Source organism: Petaurus breviceps, unplaced genomic scaffold (genome assembly GCF_028583685.1).
Source record: "Petaurus breviceps papuanus isolate PSGF00001 unplaced genomic scaffold, PetGlider_PUasm1.0 103, whole genome shotgun sequence".
NCBI classification, from domain to species: Eukaryota; Metazoa; Chordata; class Mammalia; order Diprotodontia; family Petauridae; genus Petaurus; species Petaurus breviceps.
In genome coordinates, this window is record NW_027185588.1 from 1809943 (window position 1) to 1837610 (window position 27668).

A 27668-nucleotide genomic window follows, 5' to 3' on the forward strand; every position below is an offset into this window, starting at 1 on the left:
GTTGACTGACCAGCTGACCTTTGCAACTTAACCTATATTAAGATTCCATCTTAATGAAATGTTTCATTTCTGTCTTTGTACCCCCTGTGCTTCACATATTTTGCCCATAAATAGGTGCCTTAATAAATGCTTGTTAATCATTTGATCATGAGATCATAGATTTTAAAGCTAGAACCTGCTATTTCACAGACAGGGAAACTGAGGCTTGCCCAGGGTCACACAGGCAGTAAATGGCCAAGCTGAGACTTTGACCCCAATCTTTTGACTCCAAATCTAGCTCTTTCCCAGTCATACTACTTGACTTTATTTCATATTCAATTCAACTAGCATTTATTGAGCCCTTATTGTATGGCAGCCACTGTGCTAAGGGGTGGAGATACAAAAACATAAAATGAAACTGTCCCTAGTTTCAAAGAAGCTTCGATTAGAAAGAAAGGACATGTACCCAAATAAGTAAACACCAAATACACACACTTATTTACAAACAGTAAGAACTGGGGATAGGATCCTCACAATTTCTCTTTGCTTCAGTTTCCTCAGCTAAAAAAAACGAGGGAATTTTTGTGATGTTCCTTTCCAGCTGGAAATCTGTGCTCTGTATGACCAACCCTACGAGACAGGTAGATGGTAGATGCTTGACGGGGAAAAGAAGTCAAATTCAAATACTGTGAATCCAAATCCATCCATCCTTGCTTAACAAATGCTTGCTGATTGATTGATTATATCCATTTTACAGATGAGGGAGCTAGGGCTGAAACACTTTAATTAACATAGCCAAAGTCACACAGGCAGCTGATTGCCAGACTGGGGCTTGAACCCAGATCTCTGATGCTAAAAATCCTGTAGTCCTAGCCTTTAGACTGAGCTGGGTCTGGTAACATAGGGGGCCCAAGGTGGTGCCTCCTTAGGCTATCCCAGAATCTTTCCAGGTAGTTGGGGATTGGAAACCGAATCAATATAGGTCAAAGACCTGGTCAGTTTCCTTGATATGACAACTTCTGCCAATCAGATCACACTCAAGTCTGTAACTTAAGAGTGTTGGAGGCATTTCTGATTCTCCTTGAATGTCAGAGGTGGGTTTTGAACTCAGGTTTTCAGTTCCAACTCCATCAATAGGTTCACTTTGCCTTGGGGACAAAGATAAAGGAAAAAACCTAGAGAGAAAAAGCCAGCCTTGTAGAGGGGGTACCCTAGAAATCAATCCTTAGGTTATCCAGCAATCAGGGGCTGAGATTACAAGCAGATGTGCACGTGTGTGTCCTAAATTCCTTGAAGGGGGTGCTATTGATTTATTGTGAGCATATATCAGTCCAGCTGCCTGCCTGGAGACCGCTGTGGCTTCCCTGTCAGAGATCAGTCAAATCCTGTTTGAAAAGGGGGAGTTTCTTCAGCGGTCAGGCAGAGGCAGATAATGGAATCCACCAGGCTTTCCCTTTTCACACGTTCTCCATCAAACAGCCCCAGGGTTTACAAAGCAGTACCCGCAGCAGGGAGAGAGTGCTGCCAGAGAACAGCACACTGCTGCTGCTGCTCCTGGGAATGGGGGTGGGCTAAGAGGGTAGAGGGGAGGAGGGGGGACCGCAAGCCACCTGCCTGCCTACTGACAAGCCTTTCTGAACAGCCCTGCCCTGGGCCATGATACTAAAGACCAACATTGCCATCTAGTGGTCAGAATCCAAAAGCAAGGCTTGCCCAGGGGTGCCTTAGGGTCCACTCACTAAGGTCAGGCCACGTTGGCTATCTGGAGTGGCCATAGGAAGGGAGGAATTATTAGAGAGTTGCATCAGTGCATGGTGTCTTTCCCAGCTTTGTTGGCTTCCTGAAGATATAGAGAAAATGAGGGAAACAGAAGAAAGAAGAGGAGGAAGAAATGGGGTGATAGGGAGGCAAGGGACAAAGGAGAATTGGAATGGTTCCAAAGCCAGAGGAATGTCATTGCTCTCAAGACAGCTAGCCTTACTTAGTACTCAGATTACTCTTCCGTACCTGACATCTTATTCCTGGTCTTTGGGTAGGTCACTCATTTATCTCTGGTTACACGGCTCTTGCCTACTATTCACTGGCCCTCAGCCTAATCTTCGGTTACCCTGTCCCTGACTACTGGAAACTTTCTCCTAACCTAGTCTTTCCAAGTTGCCATACTCCCACATCTTGCCCACATCCCTGGCAAAATTTCTATTATGTTTTCTAAACCGGAACCCCAAAAATTGCTTGACACACAAAGGCTTTTGTTCCCCAAATCAAATATGACATCCTTTCCCTGAGCCCAATCTTTTACAGAAGTAATACCACCAAATTATATTGATCTATTCAATATCCATTGGTGTTTATGGGAAAAAAACTTTTTAAAAATTTAATATTTTATTTTCCTCCAATTACATATAAAAACAATTTTTTAACATTTTTTTAAATTTTGAGTTCCAAATTCTTTCCCTCCCCTCTCCCCTCATTAAGAAGGCAAGCAATCTGATATAGGTTAGACTTGTACAGTCGTGCAAAATATATTGCCATTATTAGTCATCGTGTAAGAGAAAACACAGACCCTCCTCCCCCCCAAAAAAAACTAAAGAAAAATAAAGAAATTTTTTAAAAGTATGCTTTGTTCTGCATCCAAACTGCATCAAAGGCAGAATGGCTACCTGGACCATATTCAGGAAAAGGGTTTTAGTGATCCCATTGCCCACTCAGTATAGATTTTGTAAAATCATGGAATCTTAAGAGATCTTAGAGGTTATCTATTATAGTGCCCCTCCCAGCCCATACATGATTCCCTTCTATAGGACCCTTGATAGATAACCATTTTGCCTTTGTTTGGATTCCTCCAGTGTCTCCTATGACTCTGACATGGCTTCTAGTCCTCTTATCTTCCTGACCACCTTCCTCTGGATGTTCCCTAGTTTGTCATTGTTTTCTCTTAAAAAGTGGCAATCATGGGGGGCAGCTAGGTGGCACAGTGAGTAAAGCACTGGCCCTGGAGTCGGGAGGACTTGAGTTCGGTTCTGGCCTGAGACACTTAACACCCACACAAAAATACTAGCCGTGTAACCTTGGGCAAGTTACTTAACCCCAAATTGCCCCCCAAAAGGCAAAAAAAAAGTGGCAATCATAACTGAGCACAGTATTCCTGATATGGGCTAGCCAAGGCAAAGAGATAGCACAGAATATTGGAATGAGCAATCCATCTGAAGTCAGAGGGACCCAGGTTGAAATCCCATCTTTGCCACTTTCTGCCTGTGGGACCTTGGGCAGGTCTCTGAATCCATTTCCCCATCTGTAAAATGGTCCTGTTCAGTTCTACACTATGATCCTAAGAGAAGCATTGCTACATGCTTTCTTCTACTGCAGAGCTGAATCTTTGTTCTGATTCTGAGACCTGGAGTACAGGTGGGAGAGTTGAGGAAGTCATCCTTGTCAAAAACATCAGGCTGATTCTGAGAGAGCCAAGGCATTCATTCTCATAAAACGGTGTCCAAAAGGATAAAAGGAATTGGAGCCCTTTCTCAATCAACAAGCTGACCTGAATGCCGGGGGCAGAAAGGCAAAAATATAACAGTCCCTGTCCTTACATTCTAATGGTGAGAAAATACATGCAAGGTACTATCCTTTTAATATACTATCCTTTCATATGGAGTCGTTTGACCCTGAAAAGGATGGAAAAATTAATTTTGCGTCAAAGAAATAGAATTAAATCAACTGATAAAGAAAGCAAGGTATTATATCTTCTAAAGATAAACAGTTTGGTGCCTAAAGAAATAAGAAAAGAACTTTGGTTGAATAGAAACAGTTAAAATCCATGTGGAAAGAAAGACATAGTTTGTGAGCAATATGGAGCAGAAAATGAACTGCAGGATACATATAAAGGATTAAATCACTGTAAAGTATACAAGGTAATGCCTCTTTCACATGTAAAAAGTTCGATAATTTAAAGGAGCAGAGAAATAACTTTTATTTTAAAAACTGATTAAGTGTGAATAAGAAAAAAGCTGTTTCCAAGGACACAAGATGTGATAGAGCGCCATTTTGAGAGCTTATAACTGGTGTTGTGGATTTTACATTCCCTCGGCTCATTTGTATATAACAGTTTTAAAACTTAAGGGGGCAAAACATACAAAACGAAAGATCGTATTACAGTCTAGACATGAAGGGGTGATTAAATAAGGACTGTTGATTTCATAGGGGGAGTTTGTGGGTTTTTAACTTTCTAAGTGAAAGATGAGTACCAGGGGACTCTGATTAAGCAGTTCAATTAGTTGGTAGTTGTGGTGAAGAGAAGGAAGAATTTGCTGGGAAAGGAAAGACTCAATAGGGAGTCAAACATCAGTTCAGTAGAGCTGTTTGTAGAAACCAGTGGCAGTTGCTCCTCTGGAAAAGAGTTTCAGAAACACCTGCCCTTCAGAGCCAGAGTTCAAACTTGAGGACGCCTCTCAGAAGTGCCTGTTGCTCTCTGCTGCCTCTCTGGTTTGAGAGAGAAAAGCAAAAAGGACAAAGTGTACATACAATTACTTACACAGTATAACATATGGAGGTCTATGTAGATGAGACTCGCGGTGAGTGAAAAATATTCTCAATTGGTTTGCCTTGCCCACAGAGTTAACCTGATCCCTTTTGCCTTGAGCACCAACTGGAAAATGTTGAGAGAAGACCTAGCTGATGTGGTCTGTGTGGCTCAGAGATAGCCAGCTTTGAAGATCTCTGATTTAAAAGGTTAACATTTTTCTTTTTCTTTTTGGAGGGCAATTGGGGTTAAGTGACTTGCCCAAGGTCACGCTAGTTTTTGTGTTAAGTGTCTGAGGCTGGATTTGAACTCAGGTCCTCCTGACTCCAGGGCCGGTGCTCTATTCACTGTGCCACCCTAGCCACCCATGTTAACATTTTTCCACCCCCTTTTTAAGGGTGGTTGTTATCATTGAAAGAGCTTGTAAATGCTTTCTGGATTTGAGAATAGAAGAGGATTTGTCTGACTAAAGAGTAATCAGGACAGAAGTAGCTTTGTGTGATGTAAATGTTCCTGAAAGGAACAACATCAAAGACTGTGCAATCCAAAGTTTTAAATTACCCCGAACAAATGGGTTTTCCTTATTCATGTGCTTATCTGCTAGGTTTCTATAAGCATATGTCCACTCTCCCAACAAATACTGAGAGCATTAGTGAGAGTGTATGAACCATGTTTATGCGTGGATTATGATATATTTATTATTCCTTCATTTGCTTTAAAATATAAGTGCCTGTGATATTTCTCTTTTGTCCTATTGCTAAGTAAATATTATGATTAAGAGCTAAATATATCATTATTGGAAGAAGTGACTGATTTCAAAGTCATTATCTTCTATTTGTTCAGCTGGGCTTAGACATATCATCTTCTCCTATATAGGAACTCTCCCTGCCATTATCGGTCAACTCCAACCAAGAAACCAGGACCTTCAACCTCTTAAATGCAGAAGATTCCCTCCAAGACTGACACACCATCTTGGAATCATTGTTCGATCACATATCCAGGAATAGAAACACACAGCAGGATTGATAGCCAACAGTCCCAAGACCCAGGTTCATTTCATCTTGTTTGGAATGGCTGCCACTTGGAAGTAGCCAGAGTGGGGAGACATATGCACTCCCTCCTTGCCCCCAAACTCCTCACATAGAGGCTCAAATAACTGACACAATTTGCAGCTGAGAGGAGAAGAAATGACTAAAGTTTGGGTCACTCCTTTTTAAAGAACCACCAAGACAGTGGCTATTCCCATTTAATGGCCAATATGGGGATTGGCTTGTCATCCTCAAAGTGACTGTGTGCATAAAAGATCTGCCCATCCCACCAAACCATGCCCCTTCAGATGTCTGGACAAGAAGGAAACTCCTTCAACAGGGAGAGACTAGAGGCAGGCAGACTCACCAGCAGGCTATTGTAATAGGTCAGATGTGAGCTGATTAGAGCTTGCACCAGAGGAGTGGCAATGTCAGAAGAGAAAGGGGCAAATTCAAGAGATACTGCAAAGGTAAAACCAACAGCTTTGATATGGGGGTTGAGAGATAGAGAGGAACCCAGGTGACTCCTAGATTGGGAGCCTGAGGGACTGGGAGGATGCTGTTGCCCTCTACAGTAACAGGAAAGGTAGGAGTGGGGAGGGTTTAGGGGGAAAGACAGATGCTTAATAAGTGCACCCTGAATTTAATTGAACTTAATGAATATATTTGTACTATTATAAATGTATTTCAATAGGACAATACAATTTGATTAACAGATATTTGCCTTACAGATGATTTTTTTAAAATATATTTAATTTTTTCAGTGAACAAAAATCTACTTTCTTTACATCCTACCTCCCCCGCTCCCTTATCAGAAGAAATAAACCCTTTTTTAATTTAGTTTATTTATTTTTAGTTTTCAACATTGACTTCCACAAGATTTTGAGTTTTCAATTTTCTCCCCTTCCCTCTCCTTCCCCTCTCTCCAAGATGGTGTACAATGTGATATAGGATCTATTCATGCATTTTTATTCAACATTAGTCATAATGTAAAGGAGAATTAGACAAATTCCTTTAACAAATATGCATAATCAAGCAAGACAAATTTCCACATTTGGCCATGTCCAAAAAATATGTCTCATTCTGCATCCTAAGTCCATCTGTGGTAGACTTTTTAGGAATGTAATTAGCCAGCAGGGTAAAACATACCTATACAGTAATAACCAGGTTTTCCATTCTTTTCCAATAACATTTGTGAGTCATTTTGCAAGTTTTAAGCAGCATGCTATATTCTGTGAGTGTCGTCAGACATCTCTGTCACTTATTTTTTATAGACACTCTGGTGTTAACCATGAGACCCTGAAAGAAAGCAGAGCAGCAGAAATGTCCTGGGCTCTCTTGGATGGATGCTTCTATCCCACCTGCCATCCGTCTCTCTGATGCAAAAGGATCTCCTTGCCAAATCTGTCAGAGAGGACTTCTGGGAGTCCCTGCCTGTCCAGAAGCTCTGAGAGAACATTACTGACAGACAACAGAGGCAACAAATTTAGCATGATCAAACCCTGTCCTCTAATGTGACTAAGGACAGCAAGAACTAGCTCTGTAATAATGTGCAAGAGAAATGGAGAGCCCAAATTAGATACAGGAGGAAGGGTATTCTGCAAGTGCAACTGAGTTTTTATCTTCTCTTGTCTTCATTCTGACACTACATTAAAGAGGCTGACAGCCAATGTCCCTGGCGGTCCAAATCCAATTTTGAACCAAATGGAAAAGATCAGCTTCTGAAGACGGGGAATGAATTGGTTCTGCCAGAAGAAAAATTAACCCTGAAACAAGTTTATCTCCAGCCAGTCTCTTAGGATAACTGCCTGGTGGCTGTTTAAAGGGCCTGCTGGTCTGATTTTGTTTATTTCTTTTCTGAGCTGAGAGAATTCAGAGATTGAAACGGCCAAGCTGTAGAAGGCATATATTCCTCTCTCTATGCCCCACTTATACCCTGGGTGACTCCTAGTCAAGATGAGTTAGTTAGAATTGATATGGAATGTTCCCAAGTAGCTCTTTTCTACAATCCCTAATGATCAAGCCACAATCTATAAAACACCAAACCAAGATGGGAGTCCATTTGCCATTTCAATTCCCATTGTCTTGTAGTGCAGGGTTGGAAGTGGGGGTTGGGGGAGGGGGCACCTTCTTCTTAAAGTCCACATTCTCCATTCTGGTCTTTCTCTGGTGCTTCATCATGGAGCAGACCCCGGGTTCTTACTGTGGCTAGACTAGTATGGATTATAAACGGTGGCAGGTATAACCAGCTGGAGAGGCTTCAAGTCCAGGTTTGTCTTCTGAGGATCAATTTCTCTAAGATCAGAAGGGCTCCATCCCCAGGGCAGCTGTGAGGTGATGAATTTTCCAGACACAGACACTCTCAGAGTCTGTCTACTAAGTAGAAGAAAGGTCGCAATCTGCATTGGCAGAGGGAGAACCCACACCAATGAAATCATAATTTCTTGAAATGCTGAAGAAGAGGATTTATTTTGTTTTCTATTTCCTAAAGACTCCGTGTAATTGTACACTGGCCCAAGAAATACTGTATGTTTCTGTCTGATGAACAGCCTAACCAAGTTCAGAAAATCTCCTGCCAGACTGCCTGTGGAAGGGTGAATTCATGAGCCCTAGTGACTCTCTCTAAGATTGTCTAAGTCAGTTAATCAACTAACATTTACTAAGCACCTACTATGTACTAGAACTAATGCTGGGGATGTAAAGAAATACAAAAAGAAATGCCTGTTCTTGGGGCGGCTAGGTGGCACAGTGAATTGAGCACGGGCCCTGGAGTCAGGAGGACCTGAGTTCAAATCCGGCCTCAGACACAACACACACTCTCACACACACACACACACACACACACACACACACACATACACACACAAACTAGCCTTGGGCAAGTCGCTTAACTGAAATTGCACTCCAAAAAGCAAAAAAAAAAATGCCTGCTCTGAAGGAGCTCACACTTAAATGAGGGAGACAAGGAGCAAACAACAAAACAAAAACAAAATGCAGGAGATAATCAACTGAGGACAGGTACTGAGGTTAAGGATGGCTGGCAAAGGTTTCTTGTAGAAAGTGGAAATTTAGCTGTGACTTGTAGGGAGCCAGGGAAGCTAGGAAGGAGGGAGATGATTTCAGGCATAAGGGGCAGACACTCTGAGTAAAAATGATTAGTCTGGAGAGGGTGTCATAGAGCTGCTGTGGTCTTTGAAAGCCCACTGACAAAAATACAGATCCTAAAGTATTTTTTAGAGGGGGGAAGGCAAGGCAATTGGGGTTAAGTGACTTGCCCAAGGTCACATAGCTAGTAAGTGTTAAGTGTCTGAGACTGGATTTGAACTCAGGTCCTCCACACTTCAGAGCCAATGTTCTATCCACGGCACCACCTAGCTGCCCCTGAAGTATTGAAATACAAGTAAAATCTTTGTGCAATAATCCAGCTGTTGCTTGTGGTCCTGGAAGACCACACCATTGAGCATAAAGAAACTTCTTGCAGTCACAGGATAGGGAATCCCCCCAGTCCCCATCAGTTTTCTCTCAGAAGGCATGAACCTGTGAGTTCCCAGGATTTCAGAATTGGAAGGGATCTGGAGTGTTAGCTCATTATAAGGAGAGAAGCAATTTGGGCCTCTCCACAAGAATGTAGGACAAAGATCACCAGCTCCACCCATACCCACCAGTCTTTTAAATTATTATTCTTTTCATTTTATATGGATATTATTTTGTACTCAGATCACATTTATCTCTGCATGTATTCCTGCCCTCTCCTCTACCCAGTGAATCATCTCTTGTTACAAAGTTTAGAAAAGAAAGAGAAAAAAGCAGTTCAGCACAACCAACCAAGGCAATGATAGCGTCTGATGGTATATATAACACTTCATAGTGATAGCCCCACTTGCCATTCCTGCAAAAGGGTGCATTTTCTTAACTCTTCTCCAGAACCAGGCTTAGTGGCAATCAATAATCAGTAAACATTTATTAAGCACCTACTACGTGTCAGGCATTATGCTAAGTGCTGGGGCAAAAGATAATCTCTCCCCTCAAGGAGTTTACAATCTCATGGGGGAGACATTCTGATTACACAGCTTTCAGTTTTGTTCTGTTGCTTTTCCCATTATTGTAGACACTGTACCCACTGTTTTCCTGGTTCTGCTTATATCATTCCTCATCAGTTCTTAGAAGTCTTCCCAAGATTCTCTGAATTTTTCAAATCCTTCAAATTGTTTTCTTATGGGTCAGTAATATTCTATTATTTTTCCGGGTAGCAAGGCATTGGAAACCATGGTAAACATAAAGTCTCCTATACTTGTCTACACAAGTGTCTGGCAGCTAAGGGACTGTATCCATACCTGAAAAAAACAAAAACATCTTTCATCTTAGAAGGAAAGGAAAGCCAAAATTTCACAAGAAGTGAAAAATAAACATTGTTCTCAGGGTAAAACAGTGTTGTGTAAAAGCAACCAGGAGAGAAGTAGTACAGGTACCAGGGGGATATACTACTACTATTGCTCACAATAAGGGCTGAACTATGCAGAAGTCACACAAAGCTAATGCACGAAGGATGGCTGCTGTCAGATGAATCCTTTCTGTATTGTTTTCTCCCAGCACAGGTTCAAAGGAATTACTATCACCCATAAAAGGCACAGTGAGTGTCCTAAGGGAAAAGTCATACCCCTGGCATGCCAAAGGAAAGAGTAGGAAAGAATGGCCTTACCCTATGAGGGCGGGAGTCCTCCTGGTGATAGTACTTAGCTTTCCTGATAAACCTAAAAACTCTAACAGCCAGCCATTTGCTAACTGATAAGCATTTACTTTGTTTCCAATGCTTTGCTACCATTAAAAAAAAGTTTGCACTGAGTATTTTAACATAGATTAGATCTTTCTAGATCTTTCTTAGATCTACCAGGAATCCTTTCCCCCCTCCCCAAATCTTGCATTAAAATTTCATCACAATTTACGTAGTCCTATTACTGTAGCCAGAGACATGATTGGAGTTGAAAAGGATAAACTCAGCTCAACATAGCAGACTGCACTCAGGGAATTGTTGAGGGAAACAAAAAGAATTTTAAAATAAAAAAAGATTTAACTGAGGGAGTTTTAGTTGGTTGGGCATAGCCCCAAGCAGAAATCACAAAAGAGTTAAAATACTTGGAAGCAATTGGAAAAGCATGCAAAAAAAAAAAATCAATCAGAAACTACTGTATGTTAGGCATGGTTCTAGGCACTGGGGATAGAAAAATTGTAACCTGCACCCACAGAAATGAAATCACAGACTATTAAAGTATTGAAATGTTTTTTTTTTTAATCACTTTCTAGAGTTTCCCTGAAATCATGTGCTAGTTCAGGAAATACTATGTTCCTGTTATCTGAGGACCAGCCTAGTTAATTTCAAAAGGCTCATTATAAGGCTAGTGGCAGGATAACTAATTTATCACTCACAGCAATTTTCTAAAACTGCCCACTAAGTTACAGGAGGCCTGTGAGCTGTCAGTGGAAAGAATCCTGTACTATGGAAATATAAGTTAAAACGCTGCGCCATCGTTCAGCTGTTATATCATTTCAGTTTGCAAATGTAGGGGGATGGTTAGCTTTTGACCAATTTATTTTTGTTCTCTCCCCCAGCTCAATTGATATAGTCAAGGTATCAATAATGTTGTGTTTAAATAACTGTAAAAACCCCAAACAAACAGTTATGATATTTGATCTCTTTGTTGCTGTTGTTCAGTCATATCAGACTCTTTGTGGCCCCATTTGGGGTTTTTTGCTAGAGTGGTTTGCCATTTCTTTCTCTAGATCACTTTACAGATGAGGAAACTGAAGCAAACAGGGGTAAATGACTTGCCCAGCATATAGCTAGTAAGTGTCTGAAGTTGGATTTAAACTCGTCTTCCCAGCTGCCCATTGACCCCTTTATGAAGTACAAATGAGTTCCTTGACTGACTTAGAATGGTACTCTAGGCTTTGGCCAAACAGAGATTTTTTTATTTGTTTGTTTTCTATGTATTTGTTTGTTTATCTCACCTTCCTTTATATCCTCACCACTTAATTCAATACCTGGCACTTAGCACATAGTAGTCAGGTAATAAATGCCTATTGACTGACTGATTGAAGTATCAACCATCCTCTGGGGATCAGATCTTCCAAACCTGTGAATGACAAATTGAGAAGGACTCCAGAAGAGTGGTACACAGTTGGAGCTTCAGGCAGGATATTTTTGGGTCCTATGAGTATTTATGGGGACCCTCTGTCAAGATTCTCCACCCAAGAATCTCCTTCTTGGATGCCCTGGTACATCCTTCAAGGATCCACTAGAGAAAAATGAGGTTTTCCCCCTTCTTTTATTTTGGATTGTAATCGGGAAGCCTATTTTCCAGTATGTTTCCTTTACAGGTCAAACCAGTCTCTCTGAGATAACTTTTGCATGACTGAACAGCATTACTATTTTCATTTTGAATGTGGAAGCTGATTTGAGCTGTATGATTCTTGAATCCCTAGAAAATTGGTGCCTACTGATTCACCTAGAACACATTGTGGGAGCTCTTCCATGTTAATTTCTTTGTCTTATTTTGCTTTTGAGTAGACCTAGACTTCTTGTTTTATTGTGACATGAATCCACATATCTTTTCTGAAATCTTTACAGCCCATAGGTCCATAAGAGATTTGCCTAATGGTCTAGAAACCCTGAGTAATCATCCCCAAGAGCTTAATCTCTTTTGGGAAGTCCCATGCCTCTTTGAAACCTTCATGAGGTTTTTAAATCTCCATTTAAGCTAGCCTGTTGTGCTAGTGAGTCATGAATTTGGATCTCTGGTTGGAATGACCTGTGTGCCTTAGGGATCCATTAAGAGAATTTCAAGTACCTGTCAAGTGCCTGGTGTATATATTTCAGGGACCCAAAGGAATTTTCATCCAGGAGTTTGATTTCTCATCTAAAGGCTAAGGGGGTGACTTCCAATTAGCTCCAGGACCCAAATCCCCATGGAGAGAGCCCCACATGTTCTAGGAGCTCAGTCTTTCTCTTATATGAACTGATCTTGAGTGAAGCGAGCGGAACCAGGAGAACATTGTACACAGTTACAACCACAGTGTGCAATGAATGACTTTAATAGTAGACTTAGATCTTCTCAGCAACACAAGGACCTAAAATAATTCCAAAGGACTCATGATGGAAAATGTCAGCTACATCCAGAGAAAGAACTATGGAGTCTGAATGCAGAGTAAAGTAGATTATTTTCTTTTTCTGTTTTGTTTTTTTTTTGCTTTCTCATGGTTCCTTTCATTCATTCTGATTCTTCTATAGAACATGACTAATGTGAAAATATGTTTAATGGGAATGTATATGTAGAACCTATATCAGATTGCATGAGAAAATTTAAAACTTATGAAAGTAAATGTTGAAAATTAAAAATAAATAAATTAAACAAACAAACAAAAAGAACCAGTCTTTCTAAGGAGGGAAGGTTTGATTTTCTTTTTTTTTTTTATTGTCTATGTCTTGGGGTAGACACTGGCAAGCATCAAGGCAGGTAACCTATGATAAATCTGCAAAATGATGTTAACTGCCCAAACAAGGGTCTAGGCTAGAGGTCCAGTGTAAGAGGGATAAGGCTAGCATCTCTCACCTGCCTGGACCCAGTAGGCCTCTGTTGTTACATAATTGCCCATAAGAATTTTATAAAATGATGTTTCTTAAATTATAGTATCATGTATTTGGGGGATGAGTGTCATTACCAAACTTATTAGCCATGGTAGGTCTTTACCTTCATTAATTTCTGGAATATTTAAGCATGCCAGTCAGTCAATAAATATTTATTAAGCACTTACTATATTATGGCACTGTGCTAAGTACTGGGAATACAAAAAAGAAGCAGAAAACAGTCCCTGACTTCAGGGAGATTCCAACCTAATGCTACATGGACTTTCCTGCATTGGGGATGAGCACTTTAAAAGATAATGCTTGAGGCTCCCTATGTGAATGAAGAAGCTATCCAGAATTTGGGGCTACTTTGCCAAAAGTGACCCATATAATTTTTGTGGCACAGCAAATTTTTAACTGGGGGGAGAATATGGGAACAGGAGAAAAGTTGGTGTCTAAGGAGTACAAAGAGCACATATGGGGGAGTAAGGTATAAGAAGACTGGAAAGATAGGAGGGGGCTAGCGTATGAAGGGTATTTGATCCTGGAGGCAAGAGGGAGCCCCTGGAGTTTACTCAATAGGAGAATAACACAGACAACTTGTGCAAAGACATGAAGATGGGAGGTGGAATGTTGTGTAAGAGGAAAAGCAGGAAGGTTGGTTTAGCTGGGCCAGACTGCCCTGGTGCAGGACCTCATCAACTCAAGCCTGGATCACTGAAACAGCAAAATCCAGTAGTCCTGAAAGATGAACAGCTCTTGTTTTGAGAGAACTCATCAGGTTTTGAATCCAAATAGCAGCCCTGAGTGAAACAAGGCTGGCAAATGAAAGCCAGATTATTGAAGTCAGAGCTAGATACAGGGTTTTCTGAGTAACCACAATGAAGGGGAACACCATGAAGCTGGTGTAAGTTTTGCAATCAAAATTAATCTAATCAATAAGCTTGTATGCCTACCAAAAAGGAATGAATGATAGACTCATGACAATGTGATTGCCATTTGCAGAAAAGCTCCATGCCACCAACATCAGTACCTGTGCTCCCACCGTGACAAATCCTGATGAGATCAAAGAAAATTTATAAAAACTCAGAGACCCTTATGATCAATGTGCCAAAAGAGGATAAGCTTATAATTCTGGGTGACTTTCATGCTAGAGCAGGCTCAAACTATCAGACATGGCAGGGAATCTTTGGCAGGAATAGAGTTGGAAACAGCAACAACAAAAGTCAATACTGAAGACTCGTGTATCTCGTGACCTTCTCATCACCAACACTGTTTTCTGTTTACCTAAATGCAATAAAACTTCATGGATACACCCTCACAGCAAACATTGGCATTTAACGGACTATGTGATTATAAGGAACAGAAACAGACAGGATGTGAGAGTAACAAAGGCAATGCACAGAGTGCTGGACTGATCATAGACTTATCTTCTCCAAGTTAAATATTCACATTCAACAAAAGCAGTGGCTCCAAGGCAACATGATGACCAGAATAAGCAATGTCAACAGATTAGAGCACTTCTCTGGGGAGGGACAGTTTGCTGCTAACTTGGAGGGAAAGTTTATCCAATACACAATTGGCAACAATGGAGCAGAAAAGGCGTGGGCAACTTTCAGAGATGTGATGTGCAGCACTACATTTATTCATCTGGGTCAGTCAGAACACTCACAAACATCAAGATTTGTTTGACAAAAATGATGGGGAAGGTCAGAAACTACTAAATGAAGAATGAGAACGCCACAGGATTTGCCAGCAGAATAGTTCATCTATCTCTAAGAAGGCAGCATTTAACTTCATCAAAAGTAAAGTACAAGCAAAGCTTAGAGAGATGCAGGATTCTTGGCACAGTAAGAAGGCAGATGAAATTTAGTTTTATGCTGACAGTAACAATTCAAAGCACTTTTATGATGCCCTAAAGGCATATGGACCAAAGACCTATGGTGCATTTCAACTACTCAGGGCTGATGGAGCCACATTGATTAGTGATAAGGACAAGATCCTAGATAGATGGGCTGAACACTTCCATAGTGTTCTCAACAGACCATCATCAATCAATGCTGAAGCCATAGACCATTTACCTCAGATTGAAGTCAATCTCTCCCTAGTTGAAGTTCCAACAGCCCCTGGTGCTGATTCTATTCCAACTGAGATTTACAATGTGTGTGTGGTGGGAAATGGGGGGGGGGGGGGTGGTCCATTGATCATACAAAAGCTGATTGGAGTTTTCCAAGTTATATAGTAAGAGGAGGTATCCCCTAGGAACTCAAGTATGCTTCCATTGTCCATCTCCATAAAGGTAAAGGAAATAGATTGTCATGCAACAATAACGGGGGTGGTGGGGGTGTGTGTGTGTCTCTCTTAATCATTGCTGGCAAGATTCTTCCCAGAGTCCTCCTTAATAGGCTGATCCTTCACTTGGAAGATGGCCATCTACCTGAGAGCCAGTGTGTCTTCAGAAAGGGCCTCAGAATGATCAATATAGTGTTTGCTGCCCAAGAACTCTAGGAGAAATGCCAGGAGCAGAACGGAGGTCGGTAAACAACATTTGTAGATATGACCAAGGCCTCTGACACTGTCAGTTGTGAGGACATATGGAAAATTATGTCAAAAATTGGTTGCCAAGAGAAGTTCATCAGTATTGTAGTCAATCTCATGACAGCATGCTTGCCCAGGCTCTGGATAATGGACAGTGCTCTTGAGCTTTCCCAGTCACCAATGGAGTGAAACAAGGCTGTGGGCTTGCTCCCACGCTTTTTAGCAAGATGTTTTCAGCCATGTTGTCAAATGTCTTCAATGAGGATGAACTCAGCACCAAGGTCAGCTACCACACGAATGGTAAATTCTTGAACAGAACAAAATGGAGGAAATGTTGGTGCATGATTTTCTGTTTGCAGATGATTGTGCACTCAATGTAGCCTCTGAAGCTAAGATGCAACAAAGCATGGATCGATTCTTTGCTGCTTGTGTTCATTTTGGCCTAACAATTAACACCAAGAAAACACAGGTGCTTGGTCAGCCGCCACCACCATACCATTGGTCACAGGAAATAGAGAAGTTTTGAATGCTGTTGATAAGTTAACTTACCTTGGCAGTATAATTTCTGATGATGTATAATGAGATTGATATGACAATGATAATGAGATTGATTCACTCATTGCCAGAGCTAGCTCAATTTTGGGGAGGCCCTGAAGGAAAGGGTGGGAGAGAAAAGGTATTAGACTGACTACAAACTGAAGGTCTACAGAACCATTGTGTTGACCTCATTGTTGTGTGCTTATGAAACCTGGATAGTATACCAATGCCATACCAACCCATTTGAATTGTCTTTAGAAGATTCTGAAGATCACTTGGCAGGAGAAGGTATTGGATACTGAGATCCTTACTCAAACTAAACTGTCAAGCATTTAACCTCTACTGCAGAGAGACCAGCTAGGATGGGCTGGCCACGTTTTTCAAATGCCAAATGTACACTTACCAAAAAGGCTATTTTATGGAGAACTCACACAGGGTAAGCATTCACATGGTGGTCAGCAGTGATACCAGGACACTCTCAAGGCCTCTCTTAAGAACTTTGGAATTGTGTGACATGGGATACACTGGCACAGGACCACCTAGCATGGAGTGCCCTCATCAGAGAAGGTGCTGTGCTCTATGAGCAATGCAGAATTGAAGTTGGGCAAAAATAACATGAGATGCACAAATTTAGAACATCCACCCCTGGGTGTTCACCTGGACTATTTGTGCCCAACCTGTGGTAGAGCATTCTGAAGTTCCTATTGGTTTGATTAGCCACAGTCCATACACTGTAACTTGACTCTAATGTAGTGGTGTCATTTGGTCCTCTTTCGAGAATGAAGGGCAACTAAGCAATTATAAAATTGTGCATGGATAATTATACATTTTCACATGTAATTATATCTTGGTATTACTTATATAATTAATATCAGTATAGTTTATCATATAGAATGTATTATTTATATTTAATTATGCATTGCTGTTTATTTCATATAATCTGATCCATAATTAGATATGTACACATATATAAAATGTGATATAATTATGTTATATTGATATATTACATTGATATGATTATATATATTATATAATTACATGCTGCTATTTCATATATAACAATTACTATTTTCTATTTCTATAATAAGCCTGGAAAAGTTGGCCCCTAGGATTGTCTGGAGCCAGATTGCAATGAGCTTTTCCTGTTTAACAGAAGCGTTTGTGGTTTGCTTCTGGGGCGTGGACTTGTGCAATATCTCAGGACTGGAGAACCAAGAGGATACAGCCTGAGTTAGGGCGGTGACTATTTGAATGGCGAGACAGGGACAGATGTAACAATGTTCTAGAGGCTCTGGATTTGGAGGAGGAAGTTCTAGGTCTCAAATTCGGGTTCTGTCACTCTTTAGCTACGTGACCTCCAGTCTCGCCATCTGTAAAATGAGAGGCTTGGCCTAGATCTCCGAGGTTCATCCCAGTCCTACGCTGTGTGATGATAGGATTCCTGCTCAGATACTGCTTGGGGGGGAGGGGGACGGGGCGGGTCCCATGTCCCTAAGATTTGGGGGGGGGGGGCGGGTCCCATGACCCTAAGATTTTCTGAGGTTCTTTTCTCTCCCAACTCCCTTCACTAGTCACCCGTTCTCTTTCCTCTGCCCCAATGTAAAATGGCCACCGTCACGGCTTCAGTGCGGTGGACCAGAATGAAGAAAGCTAGGAAGGCTCATGACCAAAACAAAGATGGTAGCCCACGGTCCTCCTTCCGCCCCAACTCGACTCAGGCTTTGTGGACTTTCTAGCATCCTGGATGCTCAACTCTATGCCCATTTCCGAGCCCTTCTAGCCGCCGCTCTCTGTTTCGGCCTCCGGACCGCAGAGGCCCAATCGCTAGCGGTGTTTTTAAGGTTGGCCCCACCCCGAATCGGATCAGCTGGGCTTGGCGATGTGTGTTGACAGTGGAGGTGGGCAGAGCCCAGGGCAGCCCGAGAACAGGCACGGCGCCCAGGCCCGAGCAGGAGCACAGCTTCGGGGGCCCCCGGCTCGAGCCAGGGGCGCAGGCGCGGTGCCCGGCGCAGGCGCAGACCCAGCTGCCGACCCCGACGCAGCCTCGCTGGACCGAGGCCCGGCCGGGCGGGGGGCGAGCGTCTGACCCGGAGCGAGAAGGAAGCAGGAAAGGCCCCGGGGCTGGCGGAGCAGAGGCCGAGCCGCTCCCGGGCCCGGAGCTGAGGGAGGGAGCCGGAGCGGGCCCCGGAGCGGCGGCTCTGAGGCGCCTCCCTCTTCGGGCCGGGCGGGGTCGATGTGAGTCCGGATGGAGCAGCCGTGGGGGAGGCTGATCCGCCTGGGCGCTGGCGAGGGCGAGCCCCCGGTGCTGCTGCGGAGGAAGGAGTGCACCATCGGGCGCAGGAAAGGTGAGGAGACCCCGGCCCGGGCCTGACCCCTTCTCCCACTCTGGCTACTCAGCGGGCACTTATTCAGTGCCTGCTGCGTGCGCCAGGCCCGGGGAGGACAGGCAGAGCTTCCATTCTAAAGAGGAAAGCGCGCCCCAAGGGGGAGCCGAGAACCAGGGGGGACTGGGCCTCCTGGTCCACATTGGACTGTAAGCACCATGGATGGGGGCTCAGTAGATCCGGGAGCATTTATTAAGCGCTTACTGTGTGCTCCAGACCCTGGGCGAAGCCCTGAGAATACAAGCAGAAGCAGAAAGACAGCTCCTGCCTTCCCAGAGCTTGCATTCCAACGGGGAAAGACCACCCATATAGGGGACCTGAAAAGCAGGGGTGAAGGGAGTGAAGGGACCCGGACTCCTGTTACACCCGTAGACTGTAAGCTCCCTGAGATCCAGGCCTCGCTTTGTGAACCCAAAGCCTCACACAGTGCCTTTTTGTGTAATCCTGAGCCAGTGACTTTTTAAAAATTATTTTTGGAGGGCAATTGGGGTTAAATGACTTGTCCAAGGTCACATGACTAGTAAGTGTTAAGTGTCTGAGGCCGAATTTGAACTCCTGGTCCTCCTGACACCAGGGCCAGTGCTCTATTCACTGTGCCACATAGCCTCCCCAAGCCAGTGACTTTTATTTCCTTTACCCTCAAGTCTTCTCATCTGCAGAATGAAGATTAATCAGTTAGTCAACAGACGTTTATCAAGCAGCTGCTAGATACTCCACAGGGTGTGTTCCAAAGGTCTTAGCCCAGTTTTATGCTGTTGAAGCTTCTTGGCAACTGAGAAACTGTCAACTCTTTTTTTTTTTTTTAAAGCAATCGGGGTTAAGTAACTTGCTCAAGGTTACACGGCCAGTTATTTCTGGGTGTGGTGCTGAGTATCTGAGCCCAGATTTGATCCAGGTTATCCTGACACTGGGGCCGGTGCTCTTACTCGCTGAGCCACCTGGCCACCCCTGTGTCAACCCTTTACATACTTACACATGTACTGTTAGAATGTAAACTCCTGGAGAGTAGGGATGATTTCCTTCTTTATACTGGTATTACCCATGCTTAACACAAAGATCAGCTTAGGGACTGGATAGGTAACAGAGAAACATCACAAGGGTGTTATAATGGGTAGATGGAGGGAAGATCTGAATTCTACCTTAGGTCTTTATTTCAGTGTTTTCCCTGTTAATTATTTCCCATGTGGTATGGAACTTGCTTTGTCTATATTTGTTTGCATGTTGTCTCTCCTATGATTTCCTCCTGTGCTAGGGACTGTCCTTTGCCTCTTTTTATATCTCCAGGCTTAGTATGGTGCCCAGCACATAGCAGGTGCTTGATAAATGTTGACCAGTTGATTCAAGTCCTACCTCTGAAATACACTTCCCGGAATATGCTCTCTGTCTGTCTATGCTTTAGGCTGGTCCTCCCAATGACCCTTAGGTTCAGAGCAGGTACTAACCTGCCTTGGTGGAGGGAGTTTCCCCACTGAAGTTACCTCTACCAGTGACACTACCTACCCAGTCCCTAGACTGATCTTAAGAATGGTTATAGAATGGGTAATACCAGTATAAAGAAGGAAGTCATCCCTACTCTCCAGGAGTTTACATTCTAACAATATGTAAATATGTAAAGAGTTGATACAGGTTAATTATAGATAAGGTCAAATTGGTGTAATCAAGTACTTCCAGATTATTGGAACCAGAAAGATTAGTGAGCTGAGTCATGTGTCTCTTTTGAGCCATTTGTATGTACATAAGCAGTATGACTTTATTTTAGGAATAAGAGTCAACTTCTTACTTGTACATGTTGTTCTTTGAATGAAAAAATAAGGGTTCTCTCTTTGTGTATAGGTGGGGCAGAAAAGAAAAGGCATTTGACCGTGCAGTCCAGGCCACACACAGCACCTGGAAAGCCTGTTTCATGGCTATGGTCGATATTAGTGGAAACTGTCACTCAGCTCTGGCCTCTGGAGCTTGTGCTTGGCCTGAAGCCTTTGCTCAGATCTTCCATTTCTTCCTTTCCTCCCTGCTGTCATTGTTAATTAATCAGCAGATCACAGTGTGGCCTGACTATGGACTAAAATCTTTTTACTTGCCTTAAGAATTATCATAAGGCTCAGAAGAGGCATGCCAGGGGAGAAGTATAAAGGAGGAAGTTTTTCCTCTTGAACATTCAGCCTAGTCATCTAGTTTTTTGAAATCCAGTGCTTCCTGTGTCTTAATCAGTAAAACCTAGGCCAGTTACAGGAGAATCATCACTCATCCAATCAACAAGTATTTATTATGAAATAATCCCTACTTGCAGGAAGCTTACAAGTGCACATAAGAACACACATGGAATAAACGTAAAGTTAATAAACTCAAAATGAAATGTGAGATAATTAGGGAGAGCACTAGCAGTTGAGAGAAGACTTCAAGCAGATGATGCTTGAGCTGCATATTCAGAGAAGAGGAGGAGGCAGAGATCAGGAGGACCCCTAGAGCCAGAGTACCTCCTCGAGAGGCGGGAGTGCTGTGTGCCAGGAGCACAGAGCAGACCAGTTCAGCTGGCTCTCAGGAGAACAGGAAGGGAAACACCCAGGGAGACAGGAAAGATAGGTGGGGGGCAGGCTGTGTAGGGCAGACGTCCAACTCTTTACCTAGGTCAATACAACCAGATTAAAATGTACTTGGGAGAATGTTTAACAGAATAAATAAAAATACAATACAACATAGATCATGTGTATTCATGATTTTCTAAGTCAATATTGTTTTTATTTGAGTTTGACACCACTGTTTTAGGGCTTTAAAAGGTCGGTGGAGGAGTTTATCCTAGAGTCAGTAGGAGGCCATTGCAGTGGATTGAGTGATGGAAAAATGTGGTCACATCTGACTTAAGGAAAGTAACTTTGGCATCTCAGGGGAGGATAAACTGGAATAAGGAGAGCCTCTAGGCAAGTAACCAATTAGGAGTTTGTTGTGATAAGCTGGGTGAGAGAAGTCCTGAGGAGGGGTAGTGGGTAGAGGCTTGGGGGAAAGGAGTCAGATGAGAGAAACAGTGGTGGCCATTAATTAGATGGGGTGAAAGAGAGTGAGAAGTCTGGGCTGAAGCCTGACTGAGGGAAGCATTTGGAAGAGGGTTGGGTTTAATGGGAACAATTTCAGTTTCAACAATGTTGAATTTAAGATGAGTCATGGTTAATTGTTTTTAAATGTGCTACAGCCAATTACCAGATCGCTGCAGACCATACCAGAGATAGCAGGTTTATGATAGGGTCCGAAGGAACCTCTGAATGCTTGTAGTCCTTTAGAGGTAATGAGCCACATTTCTCTTAAGACTCCAGTGTGTCAGAGAACTGAAACCCAAAGGACCAGTGGAAGGGACAAGTTTTGGACTCCCAAGCACAATGCTCTTCCCACTATGGAAAATGTTGTCTAAAGATAGAGGAGGAGAGGGGCAAGTAGGTGGCACAGTGAATAGAGCACTGGCCCTGGAGTCAAAAGGATCTGAGTTCAAATCCGGCCCCAGACACTTGACACTCTTACTAGCTGTGTGACCTTGGGCAAGTCACTTAACCCCAGTTACCTTGCCTTTCCCCCTCCAAAAAAACCAAAACAAACAAAAAAAAGGAGGAGAAAGGTAGGAAGGTAGAGGTAGGCAGTTATTAGGACTTCAAGGACAGCATGATAGATCAGTTCTCTTCATGAGATTATGTTTGTGGGCTGACTTAGGAAGGTGACTGATACAGTTTTGAGTTGTGTCTAACCATGTTTCAAATACTAAATCATTTTTACGTTTTATTTTTAAAGCAATTGGGATTAAGTAACTTGCTCAAGGTTACACGACCAGTTATTTTGTGTGGGTGTTAAGTATCTGAGGCCGGAACCAATCCGGGTCTCCCTACTCTGGCCGACACTCTTATTGCGCCACCTGGCCGCCCCTACATTTTCTTTGATACTTGTCTTTTATATAATAATATATTATATTTATATAATAATCTAACTTTGCCTCAATATTTTAAAGGGGAAAAAATTGTTGAGTATTGATTAGCCCCCATGAAAGATGAATTTTTATCTTAATTCATTAGCTTATCTAGCTTAAATTTTGTGTGATCATTTTATTACAACTGGATTTAATGGTGAGTTTTGAAATTTAGGATCTTAAATCAGAAGTAAAAAATTCAACACTAACTTAAAAAACTAAATAACAGTTAAACCTTTTTACTTTTTTGTAACTGAACCGTTTGGTGCTCTAATGTACTTGAATAGCAGTGTTTTCCTACATATATTAAAGTAGGAGCTTACCTTAGAATCAGATTCCTTGACTAAGAAAAGGATATTATTCTTTTATGATTAATAGAAAATACTAATGACAGTTTCCCTTGACCCCTAAAATCCTTATTTCAGGTTGTGACCTTTCATTACCTGGCAACAAATTGGTGTCTGGAGATCACTGTAAGATAGTGGTGGATGAAGAATCTGGTCGGGTTTCTCTGGAGGATACCAGGTGAGCCTTTTCCCCCAGATCTCTTATCCTCTCTTACCTGTATAGTGTCTGGAGTGTCGTTTGAAATGACCATAAAGAAAGGAGAATTCAAGGGCCGGCCATGTGGCTCAGCAAGTAAGAGCACCGGCTCCAGTGTTGGGATGACCTGGGGATCAAATCTGGGCTCAGATATTTAGCACCACACCCAGAAAAACTGGCCATGTAACCTTGAGCAAGTTACTTAACCCCAATTGCTTTAAAAAAAAAATAAAGGAGAATTCTGTATTTTCTCATTCTTAGGAATTTTGATTTATGTTTCTGGGAGGTGAAATTTTTTTGTCCTGTCATACAGTGTATATTTCGTGTCGTTTGCCAGGGTAATGGTTGGATTTGCAGTGTGAGGGTAGCCAGTGCGGCTTTGGAGTCTGGCAAGTGCTTTCTTATGTGCTTATGAATTAAAACAGAATTCTGTCAGAAATGTTGGTTGCAAGGGGTTGGGGTTGGTTTTTTATATTCCAATGGAGTTTTTTAAAGTCTGGCTATGTCACTGCTACTCAAAAAGATTCTCTTCTGCATATAGGATAAAATGCAAACTTCTTAACTTGAAATTTTAGTTCCTTTACAAGTTGACTCCAACCCACCTTTTCCAACCTTATTTTGCATTATTTTCTTTACACACACTACAGTGTTTGGCTCTGTTTAGTCAGTCAAACTACACCCCTATCAGTTTCCAAAACTTGATGTTACATCTCTCAGTTCTGTTTACACAGGCGTTTACACACTGTTTACACTGTGTCTCCACAAGTCTCTCCACGGCTCTACCTCTCAGAATCCTTATCTTTCTTTAACCCTTAGGCCAGGTGCTATTTCTTTCATAAAGTCTTCCTTTCCCCCACCACCGCCCGCCTAAAAGTGCCCTTTTCCTTCTTATATTTCCCTAGAGTACTTTGGAGCACTCCTTTTTCCTGCCTCATTTTATTTTCTGTTATAATTTTCTATAACATGCATGTATCCTCTAGTTAGAATGTAAGCTCCTTGAAGGCAGGAATTGTGTTTTGCATTTTTTTATCACCCACACCCAGTATAGTGCTTTTTACATAGTAAATACTTAATAACTGATTGTGGAGTTGAATTTAATTGAATTCTCTGGGCTTTGAGGCCTTCTAGGAAGATCAGGTGATGACAAGGAAGGAAGGAAACTTGCATTTATTAAGCATGAGATACCATGCTAATCCTTTACAAATATCTCATTTAATCCTCACACTAATCCTGGGCAGTAGGTGCTATTATTCCCATTTTAAGGTTGAGGAAAGTAAGGCAAACTGAGGCTAAGTGACATGTCTCAGGTCACACAACTTGTGTCTGAGGCTGGATTTTTTAAAAAATGTAATTTTCAGTTTTAAATTCTCTTTCTCCCCCTTTCCTGAACCCTTTGAGAAGGCAAGAAAAACAAAACCCATTACAAATATGTACAATAATGAAAAACAAATATGCTCATTAGCCATGTTCTCCCCCCCCCAAGAAAAATAAAAGAAAGACAGAAAGAGAACAATATATGCTCAGTCTGCTCTCTGAGTGCATGTCTTCTCTGTCATTAGATGGGTAGCAGGTTTCATCATGAGTTCTTTAGAATGTGTCATTGTGTTGATCACTGAGTTACTGAGTCTTTCAAGTTATTTATCTCTATAATATTATTATATAAATTGTTCTTCTGGCTCTGCTCTCTTCATTTTGCATCAGTTCATACACATTTTCCCATGTTTTTCTGAAGCTATCCGCTTCATCATCTCTTACAGCACAGTTGTATTCCATCACATTCATATACCAAAACTTGTTCAGCCTTCCCCAATTGATGGGCATCCCCTTGGTTTCCAGAAGAACTGCTATAATTACTTTTGTACACACAAATTATTTTTCCCTTTTTAAAAATTTCTTTAGGGCATAGACCTAGTAGTGATATTGCTGGGTCAAAGGGTATGCACATCTTAATGGCTTTTGGTGCATAGATCCAAATTGTTCTCCAGACTGATTGGATCAGTTCACAGCTCCACCAACAGTGTAATAAATTACCTGTTTTCTCTCCAGTATTTTCCTTTTTTTCATCTTAGCCAGTCTGGTGGCTGTGAGATGGTACCTCAGAGTTGTCTTAATTTGTATTTCTCTAATTATTAGTGATTTAGAGCATTTTTTCATATGGCTGTTGGTTTGGCTTGGATTTCTTCTGCAAACAGCTTATTTGTATCCTGTGATCATCTGTCAATTGGGGAATTTCTCATATCCTTGTAAATTTGACTGTTCCTTATATATCTTAAAAATAAGACCTTCGGGGGCGGCTAGGTGGTGCAGTGAATAGAGCACCGGCCCTGGAGTCAGGAGGACCTGAGTTCAAATTTGGCTTCAGACACTTAGCACAAAAACTAGCTGTGTGACCTTGGGCAAGTGACTTAACCCCAATTGCCCTCCAAAAAGCACAAAAAAAAAAAAACCCTAAAAAAAAATGAGACCTTTATCAGAGAAACTTACTGCAAAGACTTTTTCCCTAGCTACCTGCTTTTCTTCTAATTTTGACATTCATTATTTTTATTTTATGTTCCAGATTCTCTCCCTCCAGCTCTTCCCACACCCATTGAGAAAACAAGCCATTATATAAACCATTATACATGTGAAGTCATGCAAAACATATTTCTCATATTAGTTCTTTTCTTCTAATTTTAGCTGAATTGGCTTTGTGCAAAAACTTGTAAATTTTATCAAAATTATTTTACTTCCTATGAACTTTTTCATCTCTTGTTTGGTCACTAATTTTTCCCCTCTCTTTAGATGGTAATTTCTTCCTTGCTTCATTAATTTGCTTTGTGATATCACCCTCATGTACCTCTTTCAGGCATGCTTTTTGAGCTGATATGGTGTGAGATGGTGGTCCATATCTAGTTTCTGCCAGACTATTTCCAGTTTTCCCAGCAGTTTTTCTTGAATAGCAAGCTCTTGCCACCAGTCTCTGGGATCTTTGGGTTTATCAAACACTAGGTCACTGTGTTCATTTGCTTCTGTATGGTATGCACCTACCTGATCAGTTCCACTGATCACTTCTTAGCTAGCATCAGATTATTTTGGTAGATATTTTGACAGATTAGAACTTTGCATATGATAATAGCTAACATTTACATGGCAGCCCTTGTGTTTTAGTCCCTGGGCTAAGCACTTTACGAATATTACTTATTTGACCCTCACAACAAACCTGTGAGGTAGGTGCTATTATTCTCCCCATGTCACAGATGTGGAAACTGCGGTAAACAGGCTATAAGTGACTTGCCCAGGGTCATAGACCCATTAGGTGCCTTGTCTTATTGATTGTGGGTCTAGCACTCTTGTAATACTAGACGCACCTCCCAGTTTTTTCCTTGATTCCCTTGATATTCTTGACCCTTTGTTCTGCTAGATGAATTGTGTTGTTATTTTTTTCTAGCTTTATAAAGTAATCCTTTGGTATGGCACTGAATAAGTAATTAATTTAGGGAGTATTGTCATTTTTATTATATTGGCTTGGCCCTGAAACTGTCTTTGAATTTAGGGTCTCCCTGACTTCGAGTCCAGTGCTCTGCACCACCTAGCTACTGTGATTGCCTAATGATGAACAGTGTTTGGTGTAAATGATGGTGGGCTGGAAGCACAATGTAGGAGGAAAGGGAAAACCTAGTTTTCCTAATAAGTGGGAAAAGATCGATGACTCAGCTGTTTGATAATAGGATATTAGACATCACTTCCTGCACTCTGGCAGGGTAAGAGTTGGGGGGGGGAGGGTGGATAGGTGGCAAAGTGAATAGAGCACTGGCCCTGGAGTCAGGAGGACCTGAGTTCAAATCTGGCCTCAGACACTTAACACATACTAGGGCAAGTCACTGAACCCCAATTGCCCCTCCAAAAAAAAGAGTTGTGTGTGTGCCCTCCTCAGAGAAGCAGTGGGACACCACTCCTGATAGCTGACTGGCCCAGGAGGCAGAGCAAGATATCAGGACTCTTCTCCCACCAAGACTAAACTAGAGCACGTGGTTATGCCCTGAACTTGGTGTTAGGGGTTTCAGTGCCCTTGGAGAGAGCCTGAGACCTGGTCCTCTGGAGAACATCCCTCTTTAACCTTTGGGGGGGAGCTCCTTTGTGCTGTCCCCATTGTTCTTGTCCAGTTAGTGGTCAAGGCCTTGCTTTTATCCACACGGTCTCTCTTGGCTGTTATGTGCCTTCTAGCACACAGAAGGCAGCTCTTCCAGGCCCATTTTATCTTAGCCGGATTTTTATTACTGCTTCCTTAGTAGTCTCCCTGCTTCAAACCAGCCTGTCCCTGCTGCCAGATCAGTCCTCCAAAAGAAGACTGTGGGGTGCAGAGAACACTGAAGAGGACTGACCGAGCCTGGTCACTGGTCCAGCTCTGCTCCTGCCTTGCTGTGTGACCTGGGCCGGCCACAGGAGCCCTCTATACTTCAGCTTCCTCAGTTGATTTCTACACATCTTCTCTTTTTATAGCACTTCTATGACTCTATATGTACAGGTTGTCTCTCCCATTGAAGTGTGAGCTCCTTGAAGGCAGGGACCCCAGCCTTAATAACTTGCCTCAAGGTTAGCT

General features: G+C 42.2%; 1 protein-coding gene across 4 annotated transcripts in view; it reads left to right on the forward strand.

Moving 5' to 3' along the window:
- The first annotated feature begins 18208 nt into the window (after positions 1 to 18208).
- The window catches only part of CHFR (checkpoint with forkhead and ring finger domains), a 42535-nt gene continuing 33075 nt past the window's right edge, over positions 18209 to 27668 (forward strand). For 2 of the 4 annotated variants that reach the window (XM_069089704.1, XM_069089877.1), the window contains exons 1-2: positions 18209 to 18564; positions 22972 to 23071. In XM_069089704.1, coding sequence (XP_068945805.1) covers positions 18465 to 18564; positions 22972 to 23071 — 200 coding nt within the window. In that variant the 5' untranslated portion in view covers positions 18209 to 18464. The remainder of the gene's footprint in view (positions 18565 to 22971; positions 23072 to 27668) is intronic. The other 2 variants (XM_069089543.1, XM_069089619.1) reach the window with 1 other exon arrangement.